At 38.6% G+C, this 12,846-nt stretch overlaps 1 protein-coding gene across 3 annotated transcripts in view; it reads left to right on the plus strand.

Annotated features, from left to right (window-relative positions):
• ORC5 (origin recognition complex subunit 5) overlaps nucleotides 1-12,846 on the plus strand; it is a 66,199-nt gene that overhangs the window by 1,720 nt on the left and 51,633 nt on the right. For 2 of the 3 annotated variants that reach the window (XR_002828393.1, XM_006085408.3), the window contains exons 2-5: nucleotides 3,675-3,767; nucleotides 6,180-6,380; nucleotides 7,389-7,463; nucleotides 11,313-11,424. Coding sequence is in view for 2 of the 3 variants with exons in the window: in XM_006085408.3 (XP_006085470.1) it covers nucleotides 3,675-3,767; nucleotides 6,180-6,380; nucleotides 7,389-7,463; nucleotides 11,313-11,424 (481 nt within the window). In the remaining variant the exon portion in view is untranslated. The remainder of the gene's footprint in view (nucleotides 1-3,674; nucleotides 3,768-6,179; nucleotides 6,381-7,388; nucleotides 7,464-11,312; nucleotides 11,425-12,846) is intronic. The other variant, XM_023751100.1, reaches the window with a different exon arrangement.

Raw genomic sequence — 12,846 nt, forward strand, 5'->3', positions numbered from 1 at the left:
GCATTAGTGAGGGAAGGAAGAGGACAAGGGCTGCGTGCTCAGTATTTTAGTCCTCATGCTTTCCGTTTGACTTAGCCGTATTCCTTATCACTGAGATGTTTCCTGGGTTATTCTCTATGCATTCCTTCCCTGGAGTGGATAAACTCCAGATCAGTTCAACCAGAAGTGCTCCTCCTGAAAGAGAATATTGGCAAATAGAGATTGGCAGTATAAGAATGGCATGGGCCGCAGAAAGGATTTTGAGTTTTACTCATACTGCAAATCATGTTTAACAGTGTTAATACTACTTTTCTGCAAGGTGCCGTGCTCGTGGGACATACGGGAAACTAGTTCATATTTTTAAGCAGATTTATTTATTTGTTCAGGTACTGTGCCAGATCCTGGCTTATTACAGTTTATGTTAGGGGAGGAGGTCTGTGAAGGTGAAAGGTTAAGTAACAATGCTGGAGTTCAGTTTAATTTTAGGGAACAGTAGGAAAGATGTTATGAGGTGGGAAATTATTAAGCACCAAATAATGGATGCAGACAAGTTTGGCAGGATTCCAGAAAATGAGAGTTTTAGTGTATCTTGAAAAAATTTGCTGAAGGATGTCTTGAACTTTTCTTTAAAGGTGAAATATAGTATTTGCTGGGGTTCTTGTTCCAGCATCTAGAAGGGTTCAGCAATCTGGAGAAGGGCTGTGTGTAACTTAATAAAGAGTCTAGAGACGAAATATAATTTTGAAAGGCATTATAGGGAGTCAGAGGAGCCTAGCTAAAGAAACTAAGATCTCCTTGTCTCAGGACCCCTTGCTATTTATTAACACAAATTGTCCTAGGGCAAGGTGGAGATATACACTTCAAAGGGTAGGGTTAGGTACAGAATCCATTGTCAGATTGGAAAAATTTGCCTACGGCTGTTCAGGAGTTTGGCCAGTAGGAGGCAATAACATGTAGCGTAAGATGCCCTGAGCTGTCTGGCAGCCAGCAATCCCTTTTCAGGTTTGGGGAAATTCCCTCAGCCATTCCCAACAGGTGACAACATATGTGACTCAGCCCTTGTTGAGTCCCCAAGTTCCATCAACCTTTTGATGAAACTTGCAATTATGACATGCTGGAATTGGCTTCTGGCATTGTTTGTATAGTGACAATTCTCAGCAAGCATGTGTTTAATTATTGGGACAGAATTTTTTTTTAATATATTTTTATTGATTTTAGAGAGGAAGGAAGAGGGAGAGAGACAGAGATAGAAACATCCATGATGAGAGAGAATCATGGATCAGCTGCCTCCTGCAAGTCACCCACTGAGGATTGAGCCCACAACCCGGGCATGTGCCCTTGACCGGAATCGAACCTGGGACCTTTCAGTTCACAGGCTGACACTCTATCCACTGAAAAAAACCGGCTAGGGCTGGGACAGAATTTTTGAGCCAGTTAATTTACAAGATTGTTAGATATATTATTAAAAAGGGATTAATATATTAAAATATCAATTTTTAGTTTATTTAGAAATTTTTTTCTGTATACATCTGATTTTCAATTTGTCTTGCAAAAGGAAATATATAACTTAGTGGCTAGAATCCTATATGATAAAACCCTAATATGCAAATCGACCGAACGGCGGAATGACCGGTCACTATGACGCGCACTGACTACCAGGGAGTAGATGCTCAACACAGGAGCTGCCCCCTGGTCATCACTGCTCAGCCAGAAGCCGGGCTCACGGCTGGCGAGTGCCATGGCAGTGGTGGGAACCTCTCTCGCTTCTGCGGCAGCGCTAAGGACCCAGCAGGTGGACATCCCCCAAGGGGTCCCGAGCTGCGAGAGGTCGCAGGTCTAGCTGAGGGACGTGTGCCCCTACCCCCCGCCCCTATTCCTCCACCCCCACCCCCAGAGCATGAATGTCTCGCACTGGGCCTCTAGTGTAATAAATGTTTTTTATGACTATTGTAGTGTTACATGATGATCATAGAGACTCATGAAAATGGCATCATCCAATTTTCTTGTAAATTTTTAAAAAATGTATGTCTTCTCACTAGACTCTGAACTCCAAAGCAGATTTTGGCTTTAACTGATATTTATTTATTTATTTATTTAAAATATATTTTATTGATTTTTTTACAGAGAGGAAGGGAAAGGGATAGAGAGTTAGAAACATCGATGAGAGAAACATCAACCAGCTGCCTCCTGCACACCCTCCACTGGGGATGTGCCCGCAACCAAGGTACATGCCCTTGACTGGAATCAAACCCGGGACCCTTCAGTCCGCAGGCCGACGCTCTAGCCACTGAGCCAAACCGGTCAGGGCTTTAACTGATATTTATACTCTTCAGTGCATCATTGTTTTCAGCATTTAAAAGGTTTCTAATAAATATTCATTTTATCACTGAAATATATTTGTAGTATTACTTTTTGCTAGGCAGTTGACTCTTAATGTCCTGCAGGAGAATCTTGGAAATATTATGTATTTTGAAATGTATGCTATGTAGATTTTATCTTTTTTTATGAGGTAAGTTTAATATGCATAACTTGAAAGTATCCTGTAAGTTTTTTTAAGAGAGGACCCTTGACGTTATTCTAACCCAGTGATTACATTTGTTTAGTTTCAAAGCTTTAAAATGTATAATGAAGTTGCAGCTTATGTGGGATTATCCTATCCTATATAATAAAGAGGTAATATGCAAATTGACCCTCACACCCTCACAATATGGCTGCCTATGACCAAGCCGGCAAGGGGGTTAGTGAAGGACGACCAAACGACTGAACAAGCAGGCTGCATGGGGAGACCAGGCCGGCAGGGGGCTTAGTGAGGGACAACCAAACGACTGAACAAGCAGGCTGCATGGGGCGACCAGGCTGGCGGGGTGGGGGGGAAGTTAGGGGCAACCAGGCTGGCAGAGGAGGGCAGTTGGGGGCGACCAGGCCCGCAGGGGAGGGACAGTTAGGGGTGATCAGGCTGGCGGGGAGGGGCAGTTAGGGGTGATCAGGCAGGCAGGCAGGTGAGCGATTAGGAGCTAGCAGTCCAGGATTGTGAGAGGGATGTCTGATCCCGAGGATCGGGCCTAAACCGGCAGTTGGACATCCCCCAAGGGGTCCTGGATTGGAGAGGGTGAAGGCTGGGCTGAGGGCACCCCCTCCCCCGTGCATGAATTTCGTGCACTGGGCCTCTAGTAGTTTTTATAAAAGGAATTAGATAAAAATGGATAGCCTGGCTGGGTGGCTCAGTTGGTTGGGTATTGTCCTGTGTACCCCAAGGTGGTGTGTTCATGCTGGGCACATGCCGGGGTTGCAGGCCGATTCCAAGTGTGGGGCATGCAGGAGGCAGCTAATGGATGTTTTGTTTTCACCTTAATGTGGTCAAAATTATCCTTGAAAAATCTCTTAAATATCCTATAAAATCTCCTTTGAAAATATAAGAGTTTGTATTATATATATAATAATATAAAAAGTATGAGTATATGTAGTATATAATAAGCCAAATATAATTTTTCAGAAATTTTCATTTCTTAACAGAGAAAGTGCTTAGACTTGAATGCAAGTAAATTCGAAGTGTGGTGATGACACCACTTTATGCTCACTGCTAAAATAATTTGAATTGAATATTTTACTTTACCACATAAAACTTTCTTGCGAGCTAATAAATGTTTATTTTCTGTTTTGTATGTACAGTCTGATAATCATCTTTTCTTCTCTAGAGACATCATTTCAGCTTTCCATCCATTTTTATTTATGGACATACTGCCAGTGGAAAGACCTATGTCACACAAACTTTGTTAAAAACTTTAGAGGTAAGAATAAATCCCCTCTCCCCCTAAAAAAGAATAAACACAAACTCCATGTTAATTGATTTGTGCTCACAGTCTTAGAAATGGAAGGGATCTGGGAGATTATTTAGTCCAGTTTACCTTTCTCTGAAGGAATATCTATATATATAAAAGGCTAAGGGACCATCTGACCGGCTGGTAGATATGATGCGCACTGACCACTGGGGAGCAGATGCTCAACACAGGAGCTGCTGAGCTGCAGTGACTTGGCAGCGACAGTTCTCGGGTGATGCACCTGGAACCAGAGAGGAGGGAGCCCGATTCCGGGGTGTGTCACCCAAGAACTGCCCTCACAATCTGGGACCCCTTGGGGGGTGTCGGAGAGCCGGTTTCGGCCCCATCCCTGCAGGCCAGGCCAAAGGACCCCACCTGCTGGAGGGACCCTGCTCACTCCACAGATGACCTTTGAGCCGCAGCGCCGCCCCAGGTTCGGCCGGCTGGGGAGGGACCTCGGGAGGTTGGCTCCAGGGCGTGTCCGGCCCGTCTTGCCCAGTACCGCCCTGCCCAGTCCTGCCCCGCCAGCCACCTTCTAATTAATTTCCTTTCAATGTGCATAAATCTGTGCACTGGGGCACTTGTCATCTACATAAAACATTTTTGACCAACTTTTGTTTGAATACCTTCAAAGACTGTAAACTTCAGAAGGGATTGTTAGATAACTTGAGCCTTGATGTTAATTATTTTTTATTTCTAACTTTCATTGGCTGATAATATTTGGGGGAAAACACATATGAAGAAAAATTCTTCAAAAAATATTAAAATGTTTCTTTTCCATTGTTGTTTTTATAATATTGATACTGATAATTCTGAATCTCCACATATACAAAACCTACTATATCTCCTTTACCCTGCCTTTTTCCCCATATTGCCTATCAGAGTGAATGGTCTCAATATTAACATAGTTGTCAAAAAACTTTCTCTTTATTCCTTACTCATCCTCACTCTTTCAATAAATTGAACCAGTAAATGTGTTCTATTCATTCTACATTATTAATATATATATTTTTAAATAAATTTTATTGATTTTTTTACAGAGAGGAAGGGAGAGGGATAGAGAGTTAGAAACATCGATAAGAGAGAAACATCGGATCAGCTGCCTCCTGCACAGCCCCTACTGGGGATGTACCCGCAACCGAGGTACATGCCCTTGGCCAGAATCGAACCTGGGACCCTTCAGTCCGCAGGCTGACGCTCTATCCACTGAGCCAAACCGGTCAGGGCCATTCTACATTATTAATGTCTTGACTTCATCTACCTTTAATCATAGCCATAACTAATTCAGTTCCATGAGGTCCGAAAGGTTGGCGACCTCTGGTTTAAGGAAAGCTTTGGAACAGTGGTTGCCAACCTGTGGTTTGTGGACCACTGGTGGTCCGTGAGGTCCAAAAGGTTGGTGACCGCTGCTCTAGGAGGGTTACTATGGTTTCTAACTCAAAATCCCTTTTTTTTTTTTTAAAAAAAAATCTACGTTCATTCAGCATTAAGGACATTATCTAAAATTCTAAATGTGGCCGAACCGGTTTGGCTCGGTGGATAGAGAGTCGGCCTGCGGACTGAAGGGTCCCAGGTTCGATTCCGGTCAGGGGCATGTGCCTTGGTTGCGGGCACGTCCCCAGTGGGAGGTGTGCAGGAGGCAGCTGATCGATCTCTCTCATCGATGTTTCTAACTCTCTATCCCTTTCCCTTCTTCTCTGTAAAAAGTCAATAAAATATATTTAAAAAAGAAAAAAATAAAATAAAATTCTAAATGTGAAATTTCTACTAAAAATTTTCACATTCAAATGTACTTGGGTTTCCTTATAAGAATTCTGTAGAAGAAAATACAAGTTTGCTTTGAATCCCTGTAGGAAACCAAGGGCAAACTTAAATAATTAAGTTTAATAAAGAGACTATTTTACAAAGGTTGAAGAAATGTTAAGGACCAATAAGGAATGGTGAAGCAGTGATAGTCTTTACCTCTCCCAGATCTGAACCAGCCAGAGAAAGTTGTTGTTACCAGACCCCAGCAAGAACTGTAGCCTTTGAATATGAGCTGCCCAACTGGGGCTGTGGCCTTTGATAGGAGGTCGTAGCCACTGTCAAATTGTGGGCCTCTGAGGCGTGGGGCTGGGAATCAAGGGAATAAATATTCAGCTTCTCTCTTACTCCTCTACTTCCTTCAGTCTCTTGCTGGTTCTTCCTATTGGCTCAATCCAGTCAGTGCTAGAAAAGAAGAGAGTCTGGGCGATGCAGTGTGTAATGTTCAGACTCCTGGGTCACAGAGTAGGTTGGAAGATTATGGGGTATTGGTTCAGAAGGGCAAATGGAAAATATCTAGCAGAGCCATACTTGTGTATGTGTTTTCTTTTCTATTTACACTTTTTTGTTTGTTTTCAGCTCCCACATGTCTTTGTGAATTGTGTTGAATGTTTTACATTGAGGCTGCTTTTGGAACAAATTTTAAACCGGTTGAATTACCTTAGTTCTTCAGAGGATGGATGTTCCACTCAAATAACCTGTGACACATTTAATGACTTTGTTCGCTTGTTTAAACAAATAACCAAGGCTAAAAGTCTCAAGGATCAGACTGTATATATTGTAAGTATTTAATTCCATTATATCATCTCTTATTTTCATGTTCTTCATGAAAATACATATATATATATACTATATCTACTTTATATATATCTACTATATATGTATATCACATATATGTCATTCTTAAAACTTTATACATGTACTTTTCTCTCTATATAGTGTATATACTATATATCTCTAAAAAATAAGTACCTTAAAAAAACAACAGTCCCAATAGCATTGTCTTCATACTGATCAAAAATTTTATCTTTTTTAACATGATCCGTTTGCCAGTTAAACAGGATTTAGCATGCAGTTAAAGTTCAAGCAATAAAAATTTCACATGATAGCCCGGCTGAGGTGGCTCAGTGGTTGAGCGTCAACCTATGAACCAGGAGGTCAGGGTTCAATTCCCGATCAGGGCATATGCCCAGGTTGCAGGCTCTATCCCCAGTGTGAGGTGTGCTGGAGGCAGCCAATCAATGATTTTCTGTCATCACTGATGTTTCTATCTCTCTCCCACTCCCTTCCTCTCTGAAATAAAAATATATTGGGAAAGAAAAAAGTTTTACACGATGAAATTCAGAATTTTCTGTCTCTTGCTTGGGTCAGAAAGAGCTGTAGTTTTTGCTTCATGGTAGACATTTATCTTTTTATCAAATGGAATAAAAAATGCACATGATTGTATTTCTTAGAAACCTAAGAAAATGTCCTTAGAGCATCTTGCATCCTTATCTTTTTTATAGTATACCTGTAAAATAAACCTTTTTAATGTAGGTCAAAATGACTCATTTTCTATTTAGAAATTTGAGTTAAAATATGTCATAAATAGTCCATTTTTTAACTTATTTTACCTATTTTAAATGTCTTCTACAAATGTAAATAGCAAAAATTAAATTTTTTCTTTTCTACATGGCAAATTCAAGTCTTGAATTGTACATTATCAATCTTTATAATATATGTAACATAATGGTAAATGTTTTGTAAAGGACTTTGCAAATTGATTAATCCTGCATTTTTTTTAATAAGGTTCTAGATAAAGCAGAATATCTAAGAGATATGGAAGCGAATATTTTGCCTGGGTTTCTTAGGTTACAAGAATTGGTAAGTAATGTTTGAGATCTTTTTCCTCTATTGCCTAATCAATGGACTGTATTGTCAACTTTTTTCCTTTTGCCAATCTGATAGGTGAGAAATGACATCTATATATATAAAAGCCCAAGCGACCAAATGACCGGTTGACCAGTTGCTATGATGCACACTGACCACCAGAGGGCAGATGCTCAATGTAGGAGCTGCCCCCAGGTGGTCAGTGCACTCCCACAGCCAACCTCCCATGATCCCCGCCCCCTCTCCCCCCTTGGATCAGCCAACCTCTTGTGGTTTCTCCCTCCAGCTGGCTGGCCCTCCTAATCAGCCCCGATTGGGGGAGGGCTGGCCAGCCAACCTCCCGCGGTCCCTAACCCCCGTGGCCAGCCAACCTCCTGTGGACTCTTCCCCTGGCTGGCCAACCTCCCGTGGTCCCTCCCTCTGGCCAGCCGGCCCCCTCATTCTCCCTCCCCCCCCCCCATTGGCCCCAATCGCCAGCCAGGCTGAGGAACCCCACCTGTGCACAAATTCGTGCACCTGGCCTCTAGTCTTAATATATTAATTTGCATTTCTCTATTATGAGTGAAATTAATGTTTTTTCAAAGTTAAAGCAATTTGTGACTTGATAACTTCACTTTAAGCTTTTTCTTTCTAATTGTGACTAACACTGCCTTCTAGTAAAAGATTTTAGGTGTTTGCTAAATGGCAGTGGACTTGACTTGGAACTTCCTGCAAGAATTTTAAAAGTTTCTTTTCATTTCAGTAATTTAAAAAAAGAATTCTATGTCTAGTCTGGATCACCTTGAGTTCAGTATCGTGGTCACTCAGTGTTAGAACCAGCTTTGTATTTTAATTTACAATTATGTTGGCACTGAATAGTAATACTATTCTAAGAGCCATGGCCTACATAAAGAGCAGGCATCTTTTTTCATGTGCATATGTGTTGGGTGAAAGCCAAATATTATTGCAAAAAACAGGATTTTACAATAGTTTAAGTAAGGAAAATTGGTGAGAAAATTCATTGTTCACCAATACCAGTTATATAGGAATGCTCAACTCAGAAGAACTTGCTGGTTCCTATTGGAATCGTGTTCACAAAATGAGCAAAGACTTAGTTTGAACAAACAGTATTATTTATCATATTCAGTTAATGTCAATTTAAATTTTTTTGCTTTTCTAAGTTTTTCACTAACTTACACATTTATGTTGATTTTATATTTTCCTTTTTTCTAATGTTTTTATTGATTTCAGAGAGAGGAAGGGAGAGGGATAGAAACATCAGTGATGAGAGAGAATCATTGATCGGCTGTCTCCTGCACACTCCCTGCTGAGGAGCGAGCCCACAACACTGGCATGTGCCCTGACGGGGAATCAAACCATGACCTCCTGGTTCGTGCTCAACCACTGAGCTACACCGGCCAGGCTGATTTGATATTTTTCTAAGTGCTTTGAGCATAAATAGTTTATATTTACCTAGTTTTATATCTGTATTATTTAAGTATTAAGTAACATTATAACGAAAATTAAGTAAGTATTTGGGGAGATAGTGCTTAGAGCATTTCCACCTTGTAAAGTTAAATACATTACTCACATTTGAGAAACTGCTAGAAGTACAGAGAAACTTTCCAAATGCCACTGAAATTCAGCCTAAGGCTGAATCCTAAAATTCACAGTTAGTAATAGTATTCTAGGCCAATCTGGAGAGGACAGGAGGAAATTAACTATAGTTCTTGGTGGCCTATCCTGGAAGTTTCCTCACACAGTCCAGCCTTTCCCAGTTTGATTAATTCTTGGCGTTTTACCGCTGAGATCAGGGACCCATCCTGTGTGAGCAGATGTCTCCTGTCTTTTATTATTTTGTTGTGTTTGCATCCACATCCAATATTTCCCATTGCTTTGGTCTAGAACTCCCTGTCTGGTATCCAGAGTGCATTCCTGCTGTCTCTTGCCTTTCCAGTATAGCTTACCCCATTTCCCCCTCATGTTCAGTAATGGTGATTATGCTTCCCTTCACAGCAGTTAGGCCTTTCACTTTTGTTTTAGTTTTAATTATATAAACTGAAGGAAATGAAAAGATGCACAGTAATGTTCATCTGTCAGAAAAGATAATCGCTATTTGACATTTCTGAAAACATGCTTGATTTTTTTTAAAAAATGTATTTCATTTCAGAGAAATATAGCAAAAGCATTTCCCAGTTTTTATATTAAATATTTGAGTAAACTGAATGGGTATTGTATATTGAAGTACTTTCAGATGAACAGATGAGAACATTACCAACTTAAAATTCTTTCATGCTGACAAATACAATTTTTTAATCTCAATATTTTAAACTGATTTTATTAAATGCTTTTGAATAATCATTTTAAAGCAAAAACAACTCAATGCTTTGAATCAAGATTGTGTTTAGAGCATGCTTTTTTTATCCTTATAGAAATAAATTCAAGGATTCTTAAAAATTAATGCATTTATAAGATAAAAATAGCATTTGAAAATAAAAATATTTTTCTTTCTTTCATAAACATGCTAAATTTTTGTGGAATTATTAATTTATTGAACTTAGCTGCTTTTGTTAGCCAAAATGATTTTTTCTAAATAATGAAAATTGGAATATAAGATTATACATAAGATAGGAATCAAGCCTTAGCCAGTTTGGCTCAGTGGATAGAGTGTCAGTGGAAGAGTCCTGGGTTCAATTCTGATCAAGGGTAGGTACTTCTGTTGCAGGCTTTTTCCCCAGCCCTGGTCAGGGCACGTGCAGGAGGCAACCAATCGATGTGTTTCTCTCACATAGATGTTTCTCTCTTCTCTGACTCTTCCCCCTTCCAGTCTCTCTAAAAATCAATGGGAAAATATCCTCAGGTGAGGATTAACGGGGGAGGAATGAATATAGGAATCAATAAAAAGTAAATCACTATCAAAGTATAGTATAATTTGTGAGATAGTGTTCTAAGAATAGTTATAGAACAAAACAGCTTTCACTTTTGTTTTAGTTTTAATTATGGAAACTGAAGAAAATTAAAAGATGCACAGCAATTTCCACTCTACCAGAAAAGAGAATTGCTGTTGAAGCTGCTTGTCAACTTGGGAGATGTCAAAAAGAATGTGGGAAAAATTAAAATTTGTGTTGAGAATGCAGAGGTATCTACAGATAAATTCTAGCTAGCATGCATAAGGCACTTGTGGCCACTTTGTAGAAGGATAACACACACAGTGGGCTGTTCTCAGTGTTCTTTTTGTATACTAATTATAATTTCTAAATATACTTCAAAAAGGTATCTGTTTACTTAACAGTGGTGTTTTAGATCATAGTTGTTTGTGTTTTTGTATATGCAAAGTCAATTTTAATAATTTGTGTGAAAATATTCTTTAAAACAACTTTTAGGTTTTTCTGACAGTAATATGTGGTTACATAATATGGCTTAATCTGTTTTTCTTCAACTCATATTTCTTTTTTTCTGAATTACTGTAGCCATTTTAATGATGCGAGATGTTAAGTTTTGCCTTTTTTGATTGTTTATTAATTTAAAGCTAATGATTTCTTTGAAAATTCCCATAAAAAGGTTTTGTCTTAACTATTTATGCATATGTTTCTTAATTTCTATAAACTAAGTCCTAGCATTCATGGATAACTGAAATGCTGATTAACCTAAAAGTTTTATGGAAATTCCCATGTAATTATGTATAAAAATTTGCAAGTAGATGAACTCCTTGATTAGGTTTTCTAAATATGGTGTGTTAATATGCAAATAATTTGTTACATGTTGGAACTTTGTTCGATTTATTTGAAAGAAAGATTCAAATGGAATTGCTCTGATTAAGATTTTTAAATGCAAAGTTAATTTTATTACTTTTTTCTTTTACAGACTGACAGAAATGTGACTGTTATCTTTCTCAGTGAAATTATTTGGGAAAAATTCCGTCCAAATACTGGATGCTTTGAACCATTTGTCTTGTATTTCCCTGATTACAGCATAGGTAAATTTTAAAACATTGTTTTGACAAGTGATATTCAGTAAAATAGTCTGTGGAAGATTAAGCTAGCATGTTTAAATGGGAATACTCTCATGTCTTAATCTGTTAAAGTTTACATCCAATCTCAAAATGTTGCTTGTCTTTCTGCATTTATAGAGGTTTTATTTTGGAACTCTGAGGAGTTATTTTTATGTAATTACTAATATTTTTTTAATAAGCACTTCTCACATATTTGTGCTAATGGTTTGTTTTTACATTTTTTAGCTAGTACATTAAGATGTATATATTGCCCTAGCAGGTTTGGCTCAGTGGATAGTTCGTGGACTGAAGGGTCCCAGGTTCGATTCAAGGGCATGTGCCTTGGTTGCAGGCTCGATCCCTGGCCCTGGTCAGGGCATGTGTGGGAGGCAACCAATCTATGTGTCTCTCTCACATTGATGTTTCTCTCTCTCTGTCTCTCCCCCTCCCTTCCACTCTCTCTAAATATCAATGGAAAAACATCATCTGGTGAGAATTTACAACAACAAAACAGATGTATCTATTGCATTTGTAGTATCCATTCAAAAATCAGACTAGGTTGGCAAAGCACATTAAAATTGTATTGAAATCTTTATTTACCATGAAGTTGCCTTAAGTACTGTGTGAGATGTATTTTTGATTTTGTAAATCTCATTTTTATTACTGTAACTCTTGGAGTACCAATTACTAGCCCTTGTGTTTATTTCTTTTTGGTTTATCTTTAATCTTAAACTTCATAGATCCTAATGGTTTTATCTTTGGAAGAAAACAAAAGCTTTTTGTATTCTTGAATAGTTTTATAGATTAATACTGTGATGTCACTATACAGACACAATATTTCTGATTCAGAGATTGTAACTGTGAAGCATAAGGTGGTTAGCACACTCTGAAAAAATAGCATTCCTTGACTTTGGTCTCATCAACACTATCCTTCTGAACTAATCAGCTGTAAATATTCATTGTTAAAATCAACACATTTTTGCTTATTTTCACAAGAACAGCAATAAAAAAAAACCCCACAAAAAAACACCTCCAGTGTTAATTAAGTGATATATATATATATATATATATATATATATATATTTTTTTTTTTTTTTTTTAAAGAAACCCAAAATAGGCTGGATGGCTCTGTGGTTGAGCATTGTACCAGGAGGTCACGGTTCAGTTGTGGGTTTGATCCCCAATGTGAGGCATGCAGGAGGCAGCCAATCAATGATTCTCTCTCATCATTGATGTTTCTCTCTCTCCCTCTCCCTTCCTCTCTGAAATCAATAAAAATATATTTTTTAAAAGAACCCCAAAATAGATGCAAGGAGTCCTTATTTTCAATAGGTTCTCTTTCATGAAAATCACAAAATAAGGAGAAGAGAAATGGGTAGGAAGAAAAGATAAATCAAAGGATTTAAT

Source organism: Myotis lucifugus, unplaced genomic scaffold (assembly GCF_000147115.1).
Source record: "Myotis lucifugus unplaced genomic scaffold, Myoluc2.0 scaffold_18, whole genome shotgun sequence".
Taxonomy (NCBI): domain Eukaryota; kingdom Metazoa; phylum Chordata; class Mammalia; order Chiroptera; family Vespertilionidae; genus Myotis; species Myotis lucifugus.